At 41.7% G+C, this 20,165-nt stretch overlaps 6 protein-coding genes and 1 long non-coding RNA gene across 8 annotated transcripts; 4 read left to right on the top strand and 3 right to left on the bottom strand.

Moving 5' to 3' along the window:
- Nucleotides 1–3,714: 3,714 nt before the first annotated feature.
- Nucleotides 3,715–6,323, bottom strand: LOC138913585 (uncharacterized). Its single transcript, XR_011419371.1, has 2 exons — nt 6,069–6,323; nt 3,715–4,091 (listed from the first exon to the last, which is right to left on the bottom strand). It is a non-coding gene; the product is annotated as an uncharacterized lncRNA (long non-coding RNA).
- alphaTub84D (alpha-Tubulin at 84D) lies at nt 4,353–6,073 on the bottom strand. The gene has a single exon (XM_017157646.3). It carries the CDS (start codon nt 5,812–5,814, stop codon nt 4,462–4,464), a length of 1,353 nt encoding a protein of 450 aa, XP_017013135.1. The 5' UTR covers nt 5,815–6,073; the 3' UTR covers nt 4,353–4,461.
- A 786-nt stretch (nt 6,324–7,109) lies between the features above and the next one.
- Rtnl2 lies at nt 7,110–8,174 on the top strand. The gene is made up of 2 exons (XM_017157647.3): nt 7,110–7,666; nt 7,770–8,174. Exons 1-2 carry the CDS (start codon nt 7,192–7,194, stop codon nt 8,081–8,083), a joined length of 789 nt encoding a protein of 262 aa, XP_017013136.2. The 5' UTR covers nt 7,110–7,191; the 3' UTR covers nt 8,084–8,174.
- Nucleotides 8,175–8,282: 108 nt separating this feature from the next.
- Nucleotides 8,283–13,079, top strand: alpha-Est6 (alpha-Esterase-6). 2 transcript variants are annotated; one of them, XM_070217602.1, is made up of 4 exons: nt 8,283–8,423; nt 8,484–8,673; nt 11,248–12,123; nt 12,556–13,079. In XM_070217602.1, the coding sequence occupies exons 1-4, from the start codon at nt 8,290–8,292 to the stop codon at nt 13,000–13,002; spliced, it is 1,647 nt and encodes a 548-aa protein (XP_070073703.1). In that variant the 5' UTR covers nt 8,283–8,289; the 3' UTR covers nt 13,003–13,079. The 2 variants fall into 2 exon arrangements, with proteins under 2 accessions (XP_070073703.1, XP_070073702.1); XM_070217601.1 differs by having other exon boundaries at nt 8,283–8,673.
- LOC108068189 (esterase B1-like) lies at nt 8,809–10,711 on the bottom strand. Its single transcript, XM_044396327.2, has 4 exons — nt 10,682–10,711; nt 10,345–10,621; nt 10,130–10,280; nt 8,809–10,057 (listed from the first exon to the last, which is right to left on the bottom strand). Exons 1-4 carry the CDS (start codon nt 10,693–10,695, stop codon nt 8,880–8,882), a joined length of 1,620 nt encoding a protein of 539 aa, XP_044252262.1. The 5' UTR covers nt 10,696–10,711; the 3' UTR covers nt 8,809–8,879.
- Nucleotides 13,080–14,042: 963 nt separating the features above from the next.
- Nucleotides 14,043–18,650, top strand: alpha-Est7 (alpha-Esterase-7). The gene is made up of 6 exons (XM_017157643.3): nt 14,043–14,182; nt 16,323–16,635; nt 17,020–17,170; nt 17,228–17,791; nt 17,855–18,024; nt 18,084–18,650. Exons 1-6 carry the CDS (start codon nt 14,136–14,138, stop codon nt 18,555–18,557), a joined length of 1,719 nt encoding a protein of 572 aa, XP_017013132.3. The 5' UTR covers nt 14,043–14,135; the 3' UTR covers nt 18,558–18,650.
- Nucleotides 18,651–18,945: 295 nt separating this feature from the next.
- Nucleotides 18,946–19,632, top strand: Ubc84D (Ubiquitin conjugating enzyme 84D). The gene has a single exon (XM_017157648.3). It carries the CDS (start codon nt 19,095–19,097, stop codon nt 19,554–19,556), a length of 462 nt encoding a protein of 153 aa, XP_017013137.2. The 5' UTR covers nt 18,946–19,094; the 3' UTR covers nt 19,557–19,632.
- The last annotated feature ends 533 nt before the right edge of the window (nt 19,633–20,165 follow it).

The following is a 20,165-nucleotide window of genomic DNA, read 5'->3' as shown; positions in this document are numbered from 1 at the left end:
TTTCCTACATGTAACCAATTTAATTATTAAACGGCAGCTTTAGTATACAGTTTTCTGATTAGCAAGAACTATTACCCTGAGCAACGTATACATAAATAAATAAGATTTGCATATTTTCATGTCAGCAGCTTTAGTACTGCAAAAATGTCATGTAAAAATAGAAAAAAAGGGATATTTGCACAGCATTTAACTATTGTTAATATGAAAAGTATGAGATATAGACGTTCGATCGGCACGCGCTTTTACCCTGATCAAGGTACGCACAAAAAAATACGATTTGGAAAGTTTCATGGGAATAGCTTATATTCAACGCGAAATATCCTGAAAAACGACAAATTTTGACCGATTTCACCCTATTGTTCCTATGGGAGCTATAAGATATAGACGTCCGATCGGCACGCGCTTTTACCCTGATCAAGGTACGCACAAAAAAATACGATTTGGAAAGATTCTTGTCAATAGCTTTTACACTGAGCGAAATATCTTCATTTTGTGAAATCGATATCCGATTGTTCCTATGGGAGCTATAAGATATAGACGTCCGATCGGCACGCGCTTTTACCCTGATCAAGGTACGCACAAAAAAATACGATTTGGAAAGATTCATGCCAATAGCTCTTACACTGAGCGAAATATCTTCATTTTTGTGAAAGCTATATCCGATTGTTCCTATGGGAGCTATAGGATATAGACGTCCGATCGGCACGCGCTTTTACCCTGATCAAGGTACGCACAAAAAAATACGATTTGGAAAGATTCATGCCAATAGCTCTTACACTGAGCGAAATATCTTCATTTTTGTGAAAGCTATATCCGATTGTTCCTATGGGAGCTATAGGATATAGACGTCCGATCGGGTCGGCTTTCAAACTTGATCTGCGTACACATGTTTTAGGACGACTGTGAAAGTTTCAAGGCGCTAGCTTTTAAACTGAGCTCGCAAACGGTATTGAAACAGACATACAGACGGACAGACGGACAGACGGACAGACGGACAGACGGACATGGCTATATCGACTCCCCTATTGATCCTGATCAAGAATATATATACTTTATGGGGTCGGAAACGTCTCCTTCACTGCGTTACAAACTTCTGACCAAAATTATAATACCCTCTGCAAGGGTATAAAAAAATAAAATTTTTAAATTTTTCACCCTATTGTTCCTATGGGAGCTATAGGATATAGACGCCCGATCGGCACGCGGGTTTACCCTAATGAAGGTACGCACAAAAAAATACGATTTGGAAAGTTTCATGGGAATAGCTTATATTTTGCGCGAAATATCCTGAAAAACGTAAAATTTTGACCGATTTCACCCTATTGTTCCTATGGGAGCTATAAGATATAGACGTCCGATCGGCACGCGCTTTTACCCTGATCAAGGTACGCACAAAAAAATAAGATTTGGAAAGATTCATGTCAATAGCTCTTACACTGAGCGAAATATCTTCATTTTGTGAAAGCTATATCCGATTGTTCCTATGGGAGCTATAGGATATAGACGTCCGATCGGGTCGGCTTTCAAACTTGATCTGCGTACACATGTTTTAGGACGACTGTGAAAGTTTCAAGGCGCTAGCTTTTAAACTGAGCTCGCAAACGGTATTGAAACAGACATACAGACGGACAGACGGACAGACGGACAGACGGTCAGACGGACAGACGGACAGACGGACAGACGGACAGACGGACAGACGGACATGGCTATATCGACTCCCCTATTGATCCTGATCAAGAATATATATACTTTATGGGGTCGGAAACGTCTCCTTCACTGCGTTACAAACTTCTGACCAAAATTATAATACCCTCTGCAAGGGTATAAAAACTTAACTTAATAATATATAAAAAAAATATTTCCTACATGTAACCAATTTAATTATTAAACGGCAGCTTTAGTATACAGTTGTCTGATTAGCAAGAACTATTACCCTGAGCAACGTATACATAAATAAATAAGATTTGCATATTTTCATGTCAGCAGCTTTAGTACTGCAAAAATGTCATGTAAAAATAGAAAAAAAGGGATATTTGCACAGCATTTAACTATTGTTAATATGAAAAGTATGAGATATAGACGTTCGATCGGCACGCGCTTTTACCCTGATCAAGGTACGCACGAGGAGGACAGCGCTGTAGAGTTGGCGTGGCACACACGCATAATAAACTTGCGCTGAATAGAAAGCAAAGGAAACTAAATCTAAAACGCAAACAGTCTAGCTCCTATAGCGAATGTGGGCTTTAGAGTGGGCGTGGCACGTACGCATAACAAAATCTTATAGCGAGTGTGGGCGTTGGAGTGGGCGTGGCACATACGCATAACAAACTTGCGCTGAATAGAAAACAATGGAATCTAAATCTAAAAGTACAAGGCTCTAGCTCTTATAGCTTCCGAGATCATTTAAAAAAGAGTTCAATTATGATGGTAAAAAATGAGACAATTCCTTCAGGTTTTAAATGCATGGCCCATACACAACGCTTTTATGAGAATCGAGGAGGAGAGCACCTATACCTTCAAAAAAGTTCATGGTCAAAAATTATGAGAATCGAGGAGGACAGCGCTGTACTATCGAAAAAAAGGAACTTTGTGTAATAATATATAAAAACGAGGACGGAAGCTAACTTCGGCAAGCCGAAGTTTTAATACCCTTGCAGATTTTACGAATTAAAACTTGACTAGACTAGCAACATGAATTAATAAACAACAAAATATTTTATAATTGAAAAAATAAAATTTTAAAATTTTTCACCCTATTGTTCCTATGGGAGCTATAGGATATAGACGCCCGATCGGCACGCGCGTTTACCCTAATGAAGGTACGCACAAAAAAATACGATTTGGAAAGTTTCATGGGAATAGCTAATATTTTGCGCGAAATATCCTGAAAAACGTCAAATTTTGACCGATTTCACCCTATTGTTCCTATGGGAGCTATAAGATATAGACGTCCGATCGGCACGCGCTTTTACCCTGATCAAGGTACGCACGATTTAGAAAGATTCATGCCAATAGCTCTTACACTGAGCGAAATATCTTCATTTTTGTGAAAGCTATATCCGATTGTTCCTATGGGAGCTATAGGATATAGACGTCCGATCGGGTCGGCTTTCAAACTTGATCTGCGTACACATGTTTTAGGACGACTGTGAAAGTTTCAAGGCGCTAGCTTTTAAACTGAGCTCGCAAACGGTATTGAAACAGACATACAGACGGACAGACGGACAGACGGACAGACGGTCAGACGGACAGACGGACAGACGGACAGACGGACAGACGGACAGACGGACAGACGGACATGGCTATATCGACTCCCCTATTGATCCTGATCAAGAATATATATACTTTATGGGGTCGGAAACGTCTCCTTCACTGCGTTACAAACTTCTGACCAAAATTATAATACCCTCTGCAAGGGTATAAAAAATAAACACTATATGATGTTCACGGTTTTAAATAACTTCGTATGATGAAAAATATAAAAACCTTGGGCAATATATAAAAACATTGAACATCAACCTCTTCATGTAGGTATAGAAGCCGTCTGGAAAACTTATAGAAATAAATTTTAAAACATACTTAGTTTCATAACTCTGAACAGGGGCGATGACTAAAACAACAAATTAATTGATTAGTTGCTTTGTTCAAAGCCTGCGTAAAATGAAATTTCGAAAAATTGCTTTTCTTTTGGAATAAAAAACGATAGACAATGGATTTTAAAATCAAACATCTCTAAGTTAAAATCGATTTGAATTAAACTAGGAAGTTTTAAGTATAAAACAATCTTGATACCATTTTAATACATCGGGTATAAACAGGGTCACATGACTTGTCACGTGGGTTAGATACATCTCGAACAGCATCATTTGGGTTAAATGCGCACGTGTCTTTCTGAAGAAAACCTGGGGAAAGCCTTACCATAATCTCCATATTTTAAGGAACTGCCATATTTAATCCCTTCTCGGAATCCGTTTCCAACAGCAAACTATAAGGATTTACCGTCAAACCAGGTAGCGCTTTCCTAGGTAGCGGCGTCCATGATCCCAAAGAAGTGACCTTTATGAGCGATAGTTTCCTGCTGTTCTGTAGGACTGTAAAATTACGAATAACTTAAGTTAATAAAGGTATTTAAGCAACCTACAAAAGAGCAGCTTACATTTAAATGAAAGTGTAGATTAAATAACATATTTTCAAGATAGTAAATGTGGTTTAGGTAATACAAATATTTTTGCGTTTAAAAGAAATGAATTAGCGACTTTTTTAATTCGATTTTAAAATTATTTTGTAAGTTATTACTGATTTAGGTCGACTATTCTAATGGATAATGAAAATACTACATGTGTGTTTTGGTGTTTTTCTTTATTTTCTTGTTTGTTCGCTTTACAGTATCGCAGAGAATTTATGCATGCGAGTGGGAGCGTGTGAAAATAAACAGCGTTTTGAGGGATCCGCCAATCCACTCTAGTACTCCTCAGCACCCTCGCCCTCGCCGTCACCGGAGTCCATGCCGACCTCCTCGTAGTCCTTCTCCAGGGCAGCCAGATCCTCGCGGGCCTCGGAGAACTCGCCCTCCTCCATGCCCTCGCCCACATACCAGTGGACGAAGGCTCGCTTGGCGTACATCAGATCGAACTTGTGATCCAGACGTGCCCAGGCCTCGGCGATGGCCGTGGTGTTGGACAGCATGCACACGGCGCGCTGCACCTTGGCCAGGTCTCCGCCGGGCACCACCGTGGGCGGCTGGTAGTTGATGCCCACCTTGAAGCCGGTGGGGCACCAGTCCACGAACTGGATGGTGCGCTTGGTCTTGATGGTGGCAATGGCGGCGTTCACGTCCTTGGGCACCACATCGCCGCGGTACAGCATGCAGCAGGCCATGTACTTGCCGTGCCGGGGATCCACCTTGACCATCTGGTTGGCCGGCTCGAAGCAGGCGTTGGTGATCTCGGCCACCGAGAGCTGCTCGTGGTAGGCCTTCTCGGCCGAGATGACCGGGGCGTAGGTGACCAGCGGGAAGTGGATGCGCGGATAGGGCACCAGGTTGGTCTGGAACTCGGTGAGGTCCACGTTGAGGGCTCCGTCGAAGCGCAGGGAGGCGGTGATCGAGGACACTATCTGGCCAATCAAGCGGTTCAGGTTGGTGTACGTGGGCCGCTCGATGTCCAGGTTGCGTCGGCAAATGTCGTAGATCGCCTCGTTGTCGACCATGAAGGCGCAGTCCGAGTGCTCCAGGGTGGTGTGCGTGGTCAGGATGGAGTTGTAGGGCTCCACTACGGCGGTGGACACCTGGGGCGCGGGGTAGACGGCGAACTCCAGCTTGGACTTCTTGCCGTAGTCCACGGAGAGGCGCTCCATCAGCAGCGAGGTGAAGCCAGAGCCGGTGCCTCCGCCGAACGAGTGGAAGATGAGGAAGCCCTGCAGCCCGGTGCACTGGTCGGCCAGCTTGCGGATCCTGTCCAGGACCAGGTCGACGATCTCCTTGCCGATGGTGTAGTGCCCGCGGGCGTAGTTGTTGGCCGCGTCCTCCTTGCCGGTGATCAGCTGCTCGGGGTGGAACAGCTGGCGGTAGGTACCGGTGCGCACCTCGTCCACCACAGTGGGCTCCAGGTCGACGAACACGGCGCGGGGCACATGCTTTCCCGCTCCGGTCTCGCTGAAGAACGTGTTGAACGAGTCATCGCCCCCGCCCACCGTCTTGTCGGAGGGCATCTGGCCATCGGGCTGGATGCCGTGCTCCAGGCAGTAGAGCTCCCAGCAGGCGTTACCTATCTGGACTCCCGCCTGGCCCACGTGGATAGAGATGCATTCACGCATATTGATTTTTACCGGTTTCTGTTTCTGTTCCTGGGTTCTAGTTTCTGGTTTCTAGTTACAGTTTCTCACACGCGACTACGAAAAATCAACGGAAAAAGTGTAGAGCTACGATTTTGGGGTCTGACTCTGCGAGCGTATACGTTGGAATGCCCGAGAATGGATCTACAACAGACGTATATCGCACGTAGCTCTGGGTTTCACAAAAATAAACTTCACAATTTGTTCGGATATTAGATAATATAAGCGCGCTTTACCAATCGATTTTGCTCTGCTGGCACGGAAACCCCTGTCAGGCCGATTTTTGATTTGTTTGTTTGGATTCGGCTCGGTTTCGTTGTTGTTTTCTACTGAACATTGCTAGCGCTTGGCCAAGATTGTTTTACCATCGACAAGAGGACTCAGATGCGATTGTATTGGCGGTATTTACCCAATTTAAAGATCAGTAAAATTTCGCAGCACAAGCACGCTTGTTTGGTAGATTAAGTGTGACCGTGGCGTGGAACAATACCAAAAATCTTTTAAAAATACCCAAACATTAAAAAATCTATAAAAATTATATATATTCTGGATATTCTGTTCGTTTATTTGTTTTTCATAAAGACATTTTAGTTGGGAAGTTCTCATGAACAAAAATTTTTAATATATTGGAATCTTTTCCAACAATAACTTACTTTAAACTTGTTCAACAGAACAATTATGTGCTTCAAAAATATTCTGCGATACTTAAAATATTATCCACTCAACGAAAATTATTTATTCAGGAAATATACGAAGGTTAATCTTAAGTATTATGTGTATTAATCTTGTGGAAGAGGGGTGGGTGCAATGTTTTCACACCGAGAGCCACCGCCTGCTTTTCGTTTAGTATTTTTTTGCTCTTAATTTTTTCTGTATTGTGCAGAACTGCGCAGTTATCGATCCACTCTGCGCACTTATCGATTGGGTGCGCGCGAAATAGGTATACTTTTAAAATAATAAATATGGCTGTATGAGGGGTCTGAATATAGTCGTTATTTACATTGTATTCAATTTGGTCAGTCATGGTCAATCAATAAGGGCATAGCCTTTAACAAAAGTTTAAAATGTTTTTGGAATCGTCAGAACTTGGAATCCTATTTATTTTGACTATTATTATTTTAATGTAGTAATCTAAAACAGATAAATGGTAATAATAATAAAATAATTTCCAAAGTAAAAAGTAAACTGGGTTCAATATGTTCGTATGTGCTTGACAACTTTAGAAAATTAACTAAGAGCTGATTTTCAAGTTTTATTTCCTGACTATCTGGTTGGCCCTTGATAAAGCACTCAATTCTGAAATCTAAAACTTTTAGATCATCGTCAGTATCCGTAAACGAAGATAGGAAAATCGAAAATATGAATTCGAAAACTTCAAGTAATGATGAGGACTCGAGCCAGCTGTTTTTGAAGCTGAAGGACCTGTTGCTGTGGCGCAACTTCCGAGTGACACTGATCGTCTTTACGGGCATTCTGCTCCTGCTACTGGACGTTATGACCCACTCGGTGATCAGTGTGGTCAGCATGGCAGGGATCACTGTACTCCTGGCGGCCATTGGTCATCGCCTGGTAATGCAGTTCTTCAGGGCCTGGAAGAAGGGTGGAAGCAATGATCAGATCTCCCGTCTGTATCCTGATGTAAAAATTGAAATTCCCCGGGAGGACACAATTCGACTGGCCGGGATTGCAGTTATATATGTGAATTCTATCTTAAACCGTATGATGGGATTGTTTCTGGTGGAGAAGTGGGAGGATACATGGAAGTTCCTTGTTTTGCTCTGTGGTATTAACTTGTTGGGCGATTGTTGCAACGGATTGACTTTGATTCTAATTGGTAGGTGGATTGTTTTTTAATTAATCTTAAATCAGACTAAAAAAAACTAGTATTTACATATATCATGCAACTAATAATAATTTATATTTGTTATTTTTTTCAGGACACGTTTGTATTTTTTCCTTACCAAAACTGTACGAGTGGTACAAGCCAATAATTGAGGTCCAAGTCCGGAAATTTCGTATGTGTAATCAGAAGCAAAAGGATGCACCCGAAACTACGGATGAAAAGACGGAGTACGTCGAGGAAGAATATCCAACAGAGTCACAATATGAAAGTCAGGAGTCGAATGAGAGCAGCATGCTGTATAAAGTGTGTGATAATGAGCAGATTCTAGATCTTCTAGAGGCGGAACATCGCCAAGGATGTCGTTGTCGCGATTGTGAGCACCAGGAGTTGCCCATCGAGGCGCTATAGACTCCAATATATTAACTTTTAATCCTGTGTGATGTTATTGTTCAAAATTTTTGTTGCGGAATTATATACCTATTGTTGTTCCACTCAGTTGGCAATCAAAAAAGTTTCATTTATCGGCCTCACTAGACCCGGGAACTGCTTTTAGCCTATAGCCCGGATCGAGTCTACCGTTCGTCAAAGCTCAAATAAAAGTACTCGATTATGACATGTGGAAACTCTACCAGCCGAGTAGTCGATGTCTGATCAAACCTTTTCGATTCCTTAAACCGTTTTGTGGCCATGGCATCAGGCGAATCACCTGCCCCTCACCTGGTGATTCCGATTCCAAGGTTGTCGAGCTGTCAGTGGGAAGTGTGAGGGGTCGTCGGCAGAGTGGTATTTATGGTGATGTGTTCTACAGCTTCGAGGGGATTCCCTTTGCCAAGCCTCCACTTGGGAAACTCCGATTTGTGGCCTCTCAACCAGCGGATGCCTGGAACTCGGAGCTGGATGCCCGGCAGGAAAGGTCAATTCCCCTGCAAATGGATAGGCGGACGGGCAAGGTCATCGGCAGCGAGGATTGCCTGTACCTAAACGTGTACACCAAGCACGTAAGTAATCTTTCGCCATTCGAAACCAAATCCCACATTTAATTGTTTTGAAAAACATTTTGATGAAAAAACGTAGGTTAAAAATTGATTAACTAGGAAAAAAGTGGGGGTATTTTGAAAGATAAGATCCCCTGATCTCGTCAACTATAAAAGCCGAAAGTTTATTTACTTTTGCGTAGATTAGGTTTTGCTTTTGGTCATCCCATCTAAAACAGAGCTACTCCAGCCTGGTCAAACAAATTATCGTGAAACTTAAGTTTTGGCATGGAAAAAGGAATGAACTTCAGTTCCTCGCTGATACTAAGAACCTTTCGAGCTCCAGAACCCACAGGTTTCCAATCCACAAGAGGCTTTGTAAGCGGAGAGTTGGGATCCGAGGTGGCTGCAAAGTGCACAAACATTGATACCATTCGCCAAATCGTGGAGAATTCCGCTCTTGATTTGTCTAACTTAAAAGTGGCCGGTAGTACATAGATATAGCCCAGCTCGTCCACATGAGTAACTCCGCGCTGCTCCTTTCCTAAGAATCGAACCCGGTATAAGTTGAAGTCCGGTGAATCGAAATCGAAGCGGTAAAAATAAGTCGGTGCCTGGCAGTATGCCAATCGGGCTTGGATCAATCGGTCTAGCGAATGGAAAGTGTTGTGGGTGAAGATCTCTGTTATGACATCGAAGTGCTCCACTTTGAGTTGTTCACCATGCGCCTTGCAGAAGTACTCCAACAATTTAAGTCCCATCTCGCGTTTCTGGGCTGAATCGGAGCCATACTTAAGGGAAGGTGGAAGCACCCGCTCCGGATATTCCTGGAAATTCTGCAAGACTTTTGGATCGGTTTTTAAGCCGACCACGGAAAGGAGTCCCTCATCTTTATTGGCTCCCAAAATGATAGGAATGCGATTGCTCCAGGTGTTCCGCTGCAGTTCTTTGGGATCCGCCAGGAGAACAGCATTAGGGGTCGCATAGCTCTCAATGCTGGGTTTAAATAACATAAGATCGTGACCCTTCTCTTCGGGAGTGAAAAGGTCCGCAGAGACAAGCAGTTTCGGATCTGCCTTCAGGAGGAACTCCAGAACCTGGCTATCTACATTCTCTCCCTCGTATCCCAAGTGTTTCGCCAGGCGATATTCCAAATGGGGGAGACGATTCAGTTCCATGGAAAAGCCCGCCATAAGAATGGCTTTGTGAAAAAGTCCTTCGGTTCTTGGGCTGGCCAACAGCATTTGAACCATCATGCTGCCAGAACTGTGGCCAAATAAAGTGATTCTTTCGGGGTCACCATTAAAGTTGCCTGCATTCGCCTTTATCCAACGGAGAGCCATAATTATATCCTTGAGGCCAGCATTGCCAGGAATTTTCAGCGAAGGATCCGCAAAGCTGAGGAAGCCTGTAATTCAAATTTAAAGACGAGTTTAATTGCAAATATCAGCAAAAAGGTCTCGAGCAAGTTACTACTCACCTAAAGGTCCCAAACGATGCCCGATGCTCACGTGAATGACATCTTCTCGCATAAAGTAGTCCGGACCCCAGGCTCGTCTCGAGGAATCCCCGCGAATAAATATACCACCATGGATATAGACCATTAAAGGCAAGGGCCTTTCGCTGTGCAGCTAATACAATCGAGAATGGTTTTGGTTATTAAAAGTATTCAACAATAACATGATCAAAACTCACCGTTTTTGCTGATATATTCAAGTAAAGGCAATCCTCGGAGCCCTCTACCAAGTTTGATGGTGAGCTCACTTGCAGGCACTTGCTTAGCGGCTTTGAACAATCTCGAATACCTCGCCATGGCTCAAAATCATTTGGCTCTTTGAAGCGCAGTGGTCCTAGCGGAGGAGCGGCATATGGGATGCCATCAAAGGCGTAAAATTGATCATCATAGAGTCCCTTTAGAAGTGTTCCCCGCACTTTTCCATGTGTGGTCTGCACCACCGGGGAAGTTTCACCACTGCAAATATTATACAAATTATTTGTTAATATATATATCGGGATGAAAAATTGCTCTTACTATTCGAACGACATCTCCGATCTCGAGTAAAGCACAACTTTGACTGTGAGGAAATCTTTATGAAGACCAAACTTTAGCGAGATAGTGACTGCTTATCAAGTTCAAAACAAACTTAGCTTTTACGATGACGAATTCCATGCTTTATTTTAGAAAACACATTTTAAGTCTGTTAAGCAGTTTATCTCAAGGAGGGATAAATGGGATCACTGATTAAGTATCAAGAATTGCTTTACTCGAGTCCATCGACTATCAGATACCTGTCACTCTATTAACCAATTAAATTACATAAACCTTTTACCACAAGCCATCTATTGAAATGGTATTGACAAAATAAATTAATTCCGATCTAAAATCGGAACCATCACAATTTGTTGTGATTTAAATTATAAGCAAGTATTATCACAAATTAATTTAAAAGTTTTTTGTTTTTATTTTTTTTTTTAAATATTTTTATAAAACCCCTTTTCTCGAAAGGCATCTGACAGTGATTTTAAAATATTGTATCTTTAATATTATTTAAGTTTTCTTTCTTGATTCTTCGTAAATTTAATACAATGACCCCCTAGTTTGATGAATCGAAGCCACCCCTTCCTGTTATGGTGTATATATACGGCGGAGGATTTCGCACGGGCGGAGCTATAAGGAGCAAGTACGGACCGGACTATCTGATGAGCAAGGATGTTGTGTACGTGCTCTTCAACTATCGCCTCTGCTCACTGGGATTCCTTAGCATGCCGAGTAGCGAGTCGAATGTGCCGGGTAATGCTGGACTCCAGGATCAGTTGCTAGCTCTTCAATGGGTTCGCCAGCACATTCGCAACTTTAACGGAGACCCGCAGAATATTACGCTTTTTGGTGAGAGTGCTGGGGCTGCCTCGGTGCACTTTATGATGTGCCTGCCGCAGGCGAAGGGTCTCTTCCACAAGGCCGTTATGATGTCCGGATCGATTCTTAGTCCCTGGGTGGACGCTCCCGAAAAAAAGAGTTCATTCTGCCGCCTGGCCATGGCAGCCGGATATGAAGGACCAGTGGAAGAGGCCTCCATGCTGAACTTTCTGCGTAGCGTGAATGCAGAAAAGCTGATGGGTCACGAATTCATCTCAGCCCGCGATCGTTGCTTTGGCTTTCTCAACCCCTTTGTTCCCGTCGTCGGAGGCCTCATTCAATCGCCCTTTCAGCAGCTAATGAAGGAAGCGTGGTCCTGCCAAGTGCCCCTGCTCCTGGGCGGGACTTCCTTTGAGGGACTGGTGTGCTACCCCTTTTGCCAGCTGGATAATGGTTACATGCTGGATCTGCTTAAAGAGGAACCGGCGATGGTCCTGCCCCACGAGCTATATCACTCGATGAGCGTCGAAGAGCGCATCACCGCTTCCGATGCTCTGGTGAAACATCACTACGGACCCCGAGGAATCACCAAGTGTAATATCACACAGATTCTAGACGTGAGTAAACTTAAGAAATAATTAATTTTGCATGTCTATTTCACTTACTAGTTAATTGATATTTAACTTGAGTAAATTCTGTTGATATTCCCAGGGCTGAAATAGACAGAAAATCACAAAGACATTATTTATACCTATATTTAGTTTTGTTTCTTTTGAAAGTTCGTTTCAAAGGAACTACATAATTCTTTTTATGAAATAATTAATTTTGTTGTCTATTTCTCTTACTAGTTAATTGATATTTTACTTGAATAAATTCTGTTGATATTCTCAGGGCTTAAATAGACACAATGACATTATTTATACCTATATTTAGTTTTGTTTCTTTTAAAAGTTCGTTTCAAAGGAACTACATAATTCTTTTAATATGCTTATTAAAATGTTAAATGATAATGATAAAGCGAACTGATTTAATCCATCTCGATCCACCAGCTCTTCAGCTACAAGCTCTTCTGGCACGGCATCCACCGGGTGGTCCTCTCCAGATTATCCCACGCCCAAGCACCCACCTATCTATACCGGTTCGACTTCGATTCGCCAAAGTTGAACCTGATGCGAAACCAGCTTTGCGGTGATGACATCAAACGCGGTGTCTGTCATGCGGACGACTTGGGCTACGTTTTCCACAAGCAGGCCCAAAAGAAGCAGCCGCTGGATTCGGCGGAATACCTGACCATCCAGCGAATGATGGGCATATTGACGACCTTTGCCAGGACCGGCAATCCCAACTGCCCGGAGACGGGACCGGATCAGTGGTTACCCGTCTCCACGAAGTCCCCCTTCAAGGTATTGAACATTGGCCAGGAGGTGGAGTGCGCAACACAAGTCGAAAAGGAGGGTCTGGAAGTGTGGAATCGATTATATAGTAAAGCGAATTAGTACAGGCCACTTGGACGACTCAAAAGTTTATTTTATTATTATTTTTATAATTATTTATTAAATGGAGTTTTTTATTAGATTTTGTATACTGCCTTCAATAAATTGGTATTCAACTTTTAAATTTTAATATTTTCTTTATTATAACAAGAAAGTTATTTATAAATATCACAACAGTAACTACCATTGCTGGTCTGAAGTAACGAGTAAAATGTGCTAATTTATTTAATTTAATTTATTACTTAATATTTAAAGTAAAATAATTTGAAGGACTAAACGGCAATTTGGCCCACTGTCTAGCTTTTCTGCGTTAAAGCAGATCGAAAGCTTTGTGCCAACGCCCCACTCCATTCGAAAGCTTGGTGACCGTGTAAACAAAAACAAAACGCATCAGTTTGTTTGTTTACAGTAGTTTTGCCGGCGCGATCAAAATGTTGTTGACCCACTCAGTGGGCGGCCCACCCCTTTTTCCCCTTGATTTAGTGACAAGTAGATTTAAGATAGCTAATAGTTTCAGATACTTAAGATAGATCGGCTAGTGAGTGGTGTGCTTGGTTGGGCAAAGGTAAATACTCTAAGACACCATAAGATACTTTTCTATCTCGAAGATACCCAACCAAGAGATTTAAATAATTGGTCAAGTTTTGTTAAATCGGGCTATAAAGAGATTCGTTTTTTGCAGTGTTGATTAATTATGCATTCGCTAGGAGGTGTTGCCACGCCCCCCGCCCAAGTTTCCACCCGACAGCCCACGCCCGATGATCGGTTGTTGCTATATCAGTTATTCTGTTTATCTCGGCTCCGCACTTGAAATTCAATTTGTTGTATTCATTTCGTATATTTTATTCTCTCTCTACCGCTCTCGACACTCTTCTTTTTTGAGTAATTTGTATTCTGATATTTGTGTTAATGTAGTATATTTTTTCTATAACTTTTTTTTTGCCTTGTTTTCGCCTATTTTGCGCGCTTTTTGCTGGACGCTCCGCCGCTGGAATTCGATGTGAAAAAGTGTGTTTTTAATTTCAGTTTCGGTTTGGCGCTGGCGCGATACAGTACGCAGCTCGTGGCCATATCTGTGTATAATACACAAAGTGAATCGATCGGATCGCGGTGCCTGGCGAACTAGTCTATTCGATATGAACAAGAACCTCGGCTTTGTGGAGCGCCTGCGCTGGCGCCTCAAGTAAGTTTCGCCGTTGACCTTAATGCCGGGAATTATTTATTAAATTATCGCTTATTAATGTCGGAGAGTGTTCTTTCTATACTTTCGATTATTGTTGTTGTGGGTGCCTTTGTTGTGGTTGGTAAGCTCTGTCAATTGTAGCGGTTCGTGTTTCGGGTTTTTTGTTTGTTCAGCTCTTTTTTGCCTTTTTTGTAGTAATTTCTGTTCTTCACTGTCAGGCATGACTAATTTTGTGGATGGTAGGAATTATTAATTTTTAGCGTTCTAATTGAGGCAGCTTTGCAGCCGAGAGATTAGATTTTAAGGAATTACGCAATCGTGATGATTATAGGTAGGGTATGGTCATCAAATATCATTGATGAAAGCAGCTAAAATTGTATTTTATTAAACCATATTGCGAAATTACAATGGGATTACCTTTTATTATTTACAAAGACTTGTTCATTTTGGCCAATCAAAACCAATAACTGTAAAAGTTTTTACGTACTACTTACGAAAAAGTTTTTGGTTGAGGTAATAAAACTGTCACTTAATGTTAATTAATCGATTTCATTCATAAATTCGTTTTTATAGCCTAATCAGTATAACGTAAGAGATATTTTATATCTATTATCCCATATACCCGAAACTTTATGACTTGCCATTTAATCGATATATCAAAACCATTTGATGTAAGCAATTAATTGAGATACTTTGTTTTGTTCGGTAACTGACCGCATATTTTCAAGATGGTAAAATCTCTAAGATCTATAATGATTGGTGCACCTTTTAAGTTTAACAAGGGGTTTATTTGTCTTGTGATGTAAACATCTGTAAATTCTATAATGATTGCTGCACCTTTAAATTTTAAAAACGAGTAGCATGTCAATAGATGATAACAATAATTAAATATTGATTTCGGCTTGTTGTGGATCCAATGATAATTATTTTATTTTCAAAGTCATTTAAACTCTGGTCCGGTTCTTATCACGCATTAACCTTGATAATGAAGCCGATTGGTAAAAATAGTTTCAGTTTCAGCTCGTTTCACGGCATTTCGCTTTAAATGTATTGCCTATAATTGGCAAATTAAAATTTTATCACGATGACAGCTAAATAGGTGTGATTTCATTTTGTTGCCTCACTGTAATGCAATTAAAAGTCTGTGTAGGGCTCAGAATAATTATCAGCAATTTTTCACATTATCTTCGTGATTAATATTTTATAGAATAAATACATACAACTCAATTAATGCCCAGCTAGTAATATTATATTTAAGTGTATTTTCAAACGTCAATAGGGTATGAGTATGTACGATGCTCTGGACCTTTCTGATTAAAGGCATTTATTTTTAAAGTGAAATAAAATAATTAATTATACTTAAGAGCTTGGTCTGTGATAAGAAACTGACAACTGGTGATAAGACAGAACAATTGACCATGCTTACTGTATATTCACAAGATTATGACTACATTTTGATGTTCATCTACAGCAGTGCAAGGGGTAGCCTGTGTTTAAAGCTTAAACTACAAATGATTTAAGGGCAGTCCTGGGCTTTAATTTTTGAGTACTGCTCCACTGGTCACTGGACTGTGTTAATTTATCACTGACAGACGTGCCTGGTTAGCAGGTGGACCACACAGTCGACTGAACCACCTAAACCTGGTGTCCAGGCTGAGCGGGCCACTATGGCTACGTGTACACTAAGCAAAAGCAACTTATCTGTCCTTAAATTTGTCAGGAATCAATTTATAAAATAATCAAATTGCAGTAAAACTTTGATTTTTTAAAATAATTAAAAAAATTACTAAACATTTTTCTTCAAGGACTGTAAATTTTAAAATTCCTAGGCGCATAAGCACTTACAAAAATAATGCATGACTGACCGTGAAAATATATTTTTCAAAACCCTAATTTTTCCAAGTGTTTCCATGCAGCTGAGAAATGGATTGTGAAGTGTTGGGATGGGCTGGTGGATGCGATGTGATGAACAGCAGCAAAACAATTTAAATTTAATGCAATGAATGCAGTCTGCCCTCTGGCATGTGGCTTTGAGAATGAATTAAAATAATTGACTTTGTGACAAAAATATCAAATTATCCGGGTGCTAGTTGAGGCCAATATTGTTATGCTAATTATATGTACCATCGTGCAATTGCAGAACCATCGAGCATAAAGTCCAGCAGTATCGTCAGTCCACCAACGAAACAGTTGTTGCCGAGACGGAGTATGGAAAAGTGCGGGGAGTCAAGCGACTGTCGCTTTACGATGTGCCCTACTTCAGCTTCGAGGGAATCCCCTACGCCCAGCCGCCGGTGGGGGAGTTGCGATTCAAGGCTCCACAGAGGCCCACCCCCTGGGAGGGAGTAAGAGACTGCAGCCAGCCCAAGGATAAGGCCGTGCAGGTGCAATTCGTCTTCGATAAGGTCGAGGGCTCCGAGGACTGTCTTTATTTGAATGTTTACACCAACAATGTGAGTATGACAAAAGCATAAATATAATTTTCAAACCTAATATGAAATAAGGGGTCGAATTGGCCTTAAAGGTTTACAAAGGGATAAAAAGAAAATAAAGTTTTGGGTCGATCAAGATCAACTGAAAGCAAGATAAAAAGAAAGATAGAAAGAAACATACAAAATTATGATATTTTTAGGTATATCTAAAGTTATATCTAATCTCTAAAGATACGATTATGGAACAAAGTTTAAAGATAAAGATCAAAATTTAGGAAAGCTAGTTTGAAAGCTCTAAAAGCTTTTGTAATCCCTTAATTCTTTTATTAAGAGAACTTAAGCAATAATTTCTCAAATATTTTCTAATATAACTGCTAAAATTTATGTACTATTCTACCATTTAAGGTCAAGCCCGATAAACCCCGACCGGTTATGGTTTGGATCCATGGAGGTGGCTTTATTATTGGCGAGGCCAATCGGGAATGGTATGGTCCGGACTACTTCGTGAAGGAAGATGTGGTTCTCGTCACTATACAATATCGTCTTGGTGCTTTGGGTAAGGTTCATGTCCTTATAACACATATTATTACTAACTGTTTCCGTTTCAATATAGGTTTTATGAGTCTAAAGTCCCCAGAGCTAAATGTACCCGGAAACGCTGGCCTCAAAGATCAGGTGTTGGCTCTCAAGTGGATCAAGAATAACTGCGCCAGTTTCGGGGGAGATCCCAACTGCATCACCGTTTTCGGAGAAAGTGCAGGAGGAGCATCGACTCATTACATGATGATAACCGAGCAGACCCAGGGACTATTTCATCGCGGTATTTTGCAGTCGGGCAGTGCCATTTGTCCTTGGGCCTACAACGGCGATATTACCCATAACCCCTACAGGATAGCCAAGCTGGTCGGCTACAAGGGCGAGGACAACGACAAGGATGTGTTGGAGTTCCTGCAGAACGTGAAGGCTAAAGATCTCATACGGGTCGAGGAGAATGTGCTGACCCTGGAGGATCGCATGAACAAGATTATGTTTGCCTTTGGGCCTTCTCTGGAACCATTCTCGACGCCCGAGTGCGTGATACCCAAGCCGCCCAAGGAGCTGATGAAGACCGCCTGGAGCAACTCCATCTCCATGATGATAGGAAACACTTCCTACGAGGGACTGCTGTGGATGCCGGGTGAGTGGTTAATAAGTTAAAGCTTTAAAAGAAATATAATAAAATATTAATTATAATTCGCAGAGATCAAGATGTTGCCACAGGTTGTGAAGGAGGTGGATGCTGGTACTCCGTTTATTCCCAGGGAATTGCTGGCCACGCAACCTAGCAAAGAAAAGCTGGACTCTTGGAGTGCTAAGATTCGCGATGCTCATCGCACTGGGGCAGAAAGCACCCCAGATAATTACATGGATGTAAGGATATAACATTTTTAAGATAAGATCTTTAATTTAAAGATTTCATACTTTTCCAGCTCTGTTCGATTTACTACTTCGTGTTTCCGGCCCTGAGGGTGGTCCATTCCCGACACACCCATGCCGCCGGAGCCCCTGTATATTTCTACCGATTTGATTTCGACTCCGAAGAGCTCATCTTCCCTTACCGCATTATGCGAATGGGACGTGGTGTCAAGGGAGTGAGCCATGCAGACGATTTAACATATCAATTCACAAGTCTGCTGGCCCGTCGATTGCCCAAAGAGAGTCGCGAGTACCGGAACATCGAGCGAACTGTGGGCATCTGGACCCAGTTTGCAGCCACTGGAAGTCCCTATAACGAGAAGATCAACGGAATGGACACTTTGACCATTGAGCCTGTTCGAAAGTCCGACGAGGTCATCAAGTGCCTCAACATTAGTGATGACCTGAAGTTCATCGATTTGCCCGAGTGGTCCAAAGTAAAGGTTTGGGAGAGCCTATATGATGACACCAAGGATTTATTGTTCTAAGGCAAACAAGTGTACAGCTAAATAATTATCTAGAAATTGTATATACGACCAAATGATTTATTAAATATATTCCATAATGTGCTTGTTCAACAATTTTACTTTCAATACGTAATTGGATAAGTTGTTTTCGTTGTATTAATACGAAAGATGACTGTGATAAATTGGGCAAGGTCTCTAGGTGGCAGGCGTGCAAGCAGTTTTGCTGCTGGCATATCTCCAAATTTGTATTCAAATTTAAATTAAATTTTTGCTTCAAGTTTGGATTATATTTAAAGTTAAAAATAAAGCGTCGGCATATCTGTATCTTATCAAAGGGATATTTTTGTAATATTAAAAACCTTATATAAGTGGTGTATGGAATAACTCATGTGTATTACACATTGTGTAAAACAGAGTCCGACAGAAACTTTCGACATTGCTGTCAATTTTGCAATTAAACTATAGGGAAATTATTTTATTTAGACTTTTATAAATTATTTCGTTTTTTTTCGATACGCAGGGAAAACAAAGGAAAGTATCTCCGATCCCCTTGATAGAATGGCTGCCACTCGTCGTCTGACCCGGGAGCTCTCCGATCTGATTGAGGCCAAGATGAGCACTCTGCGGGACATCGAGAGCAGCGACGAGTCCCTGCTGATGTGGACGGGTCTTTTGGTCCCGGAAAAGGCGCCATACAACAAGGGCGCCTTCCGCATCGAAATCAACTTTCCGCCGCAGTATCCCTTCATGCCCCCGAAGATCCTTTTCAAGACGAAAATCTACCACCCGAATGTGGACGAGAAGGGAGAGGTGTGCCTGCCGATCATCAGTACCGACAACTGGAAGCCGACAACGCGCACGGAGCAGGTCCTCCAGGCCCTTATAGCCATCGTCCACGACCCGGAACCGGAGCATCCGCTCCGCTCTGACCTGGCGGAGGAGTTCGTAAAGGAGCACAAGAAGTTCATGAAGACCGCCGAGGAGTTCACCAAGAAGAACGCGGAGAAGCGACCGGAGTAAGGTCAGCCAGCAGTTCACTTTATTTGTAGATCAAAATTAAATATAGTTTAGGCCATGAATCCCCACCTGTCACACAGACATTGTCCTTTTCTTGAATGATATCAGCTGGGAAAATGTGTGGTATAATAACTTGCAATGTGTAACTTGTAATAAAGTATAATAATATTCTTACTTGTATCTTAAAAGAGATCGAGAATTCAATTATTCTATCTTTAATTCAACTGGTCTTTAACCCCTTTTTTAACTATAAAATTTAAGATGCTTTAAATATTTTATAATTAATGAAATATAGAAAAATAGGAACTTACATTTTACTTAAAAGCTGGTATACTTATGGCATTCCTTATCGGAAAAGGGCCAGGAGTCGCCATGGTATATACGCTCTATCGGAAGTGTTTTTTTTAGGGCTAACTAGTTGTTTATCTTTACCTTGCACTTCTCGGAAATAGTTGCTTATTGCCTAATTTATGGCCAAAGCTGGAAGAAGGGACAGGTTAGCAAAGCAGTGTGTCCAAGCCTTATGGGAATAATACTTGAATGTCGGTTACTCAAGCGACCAATCCTTTTGGCAGCTGAATATAAAATAGGCAATTTATTGAAACATGGGTA

This window comes from Drosophila takahashii, chromosome 3R (genome assembly GCF_030179915.1).
Source record: "Drosophila takahashii strain IR98-3 E-12201 chromosome 3R, DtakHiC1v2, whole genome shotgun sequence".
In the NCBI taxonomy this organism is placed as follows: domain Eukaryota; kingdom Metazoa; phylum Arthropoda; class Insecta; order Diptera; family Drosophilidae; genus Drosophila; species Drosophila takahashii.
This window is presented reverse-complemented; position numbering and strand designations above follow the sequence as displayed.

Excerpts from the sequence above, each read along its gene's own strand:
- LOC108068189 (XM_044396327.2), bottom strand. Across the intron at positions 10,281-10,344 it reads TGAATATATCAGCAAAAACG|CTGCACAGCGAAAGGCCCTT; the intron begins GTGAGTTTTGAT and ends CGATTGTATTAG. Across the intron at positions 10,058-10,129 it reads GCATCGTTTGGGACCTTTAG|GCTTCCTCAGCTTTGCGGAT; the intron begins GTGAGTAGTAAC and ends TTTGAATTACAG.
- Ubc84D (XM_017157648.3), top strand. The coding sequence starts at position 19,095 with ATGGCTGCCACTCGTCGTCTGACCCGGGAGCTCTCCGATCTGATTGAG.
- alpha-Est7 (XM_017157643.3), top strand. The coding sequence starts at position 14,136 with ATGAACAAGAACCTCGGCTTTGTGGAGCGCCTGCGCTGGCGCCTCAA. Across the intron at positions 14,183-16,322 it reads CGCCTGCGCTGGCGCCTCAA|AACCATCGAGCATAAAGTCC; the intron begins GTAAGTTTCGCC and ends GTGCAATTGCAG. Across the intron at positions 18,025-18,083 it reads CCCCAGATAATTACATGGAT|CTCTGTTCGATTTACTACTT; the intron begins GTAAGGATATAA and ends ATACTTTTCCAG.
- Rtnl2 (XM_017157647.3), top strand. The coding sequence starts at position 7,192 with ATGAATTCGAAAACTTCAAGTAATGATGAGGACTCGAGCCAGCTGTTT. Across the intron at positions 7,667-7,769 it reads ATTGACTTTGATTCTAATTG|GACACGTTTGTATTTTTTCC; the intron begins GTAGGTGGATTG and ends TATTTTTTTCAG.
- alphaTub84D (XM_017157646.3), bottom strand. The coding sequence starts at position 5,814 with ATGCGTGAATGCATCTCTATCCACGTGGGCCAGGCGGGAGTCCAGATA.
- alpha-Est6 (XM_070217601.1), top strand. The coding sequence starts at position 8,290 with ATGTGGAAACTCTACCAGCCGAGTAGTCGATGTCTGATCAAACCTTTT. Across the intron at positions 8,674-11,247 it reads TAAACGTGTACACCAAGCAC|TTTGATGAATCGAAGCCACC; the intron begins GTAAGTAATCTT and ends ATGACCCCCTAG. Across the intron at positions 12,124-12,555 it reads ATATCACACAGATTCTAGAC|CTCTTCAGCTACAAGCTCTT; the intron begins GTGAGTAAACTT and ends TCGATCCACCAG.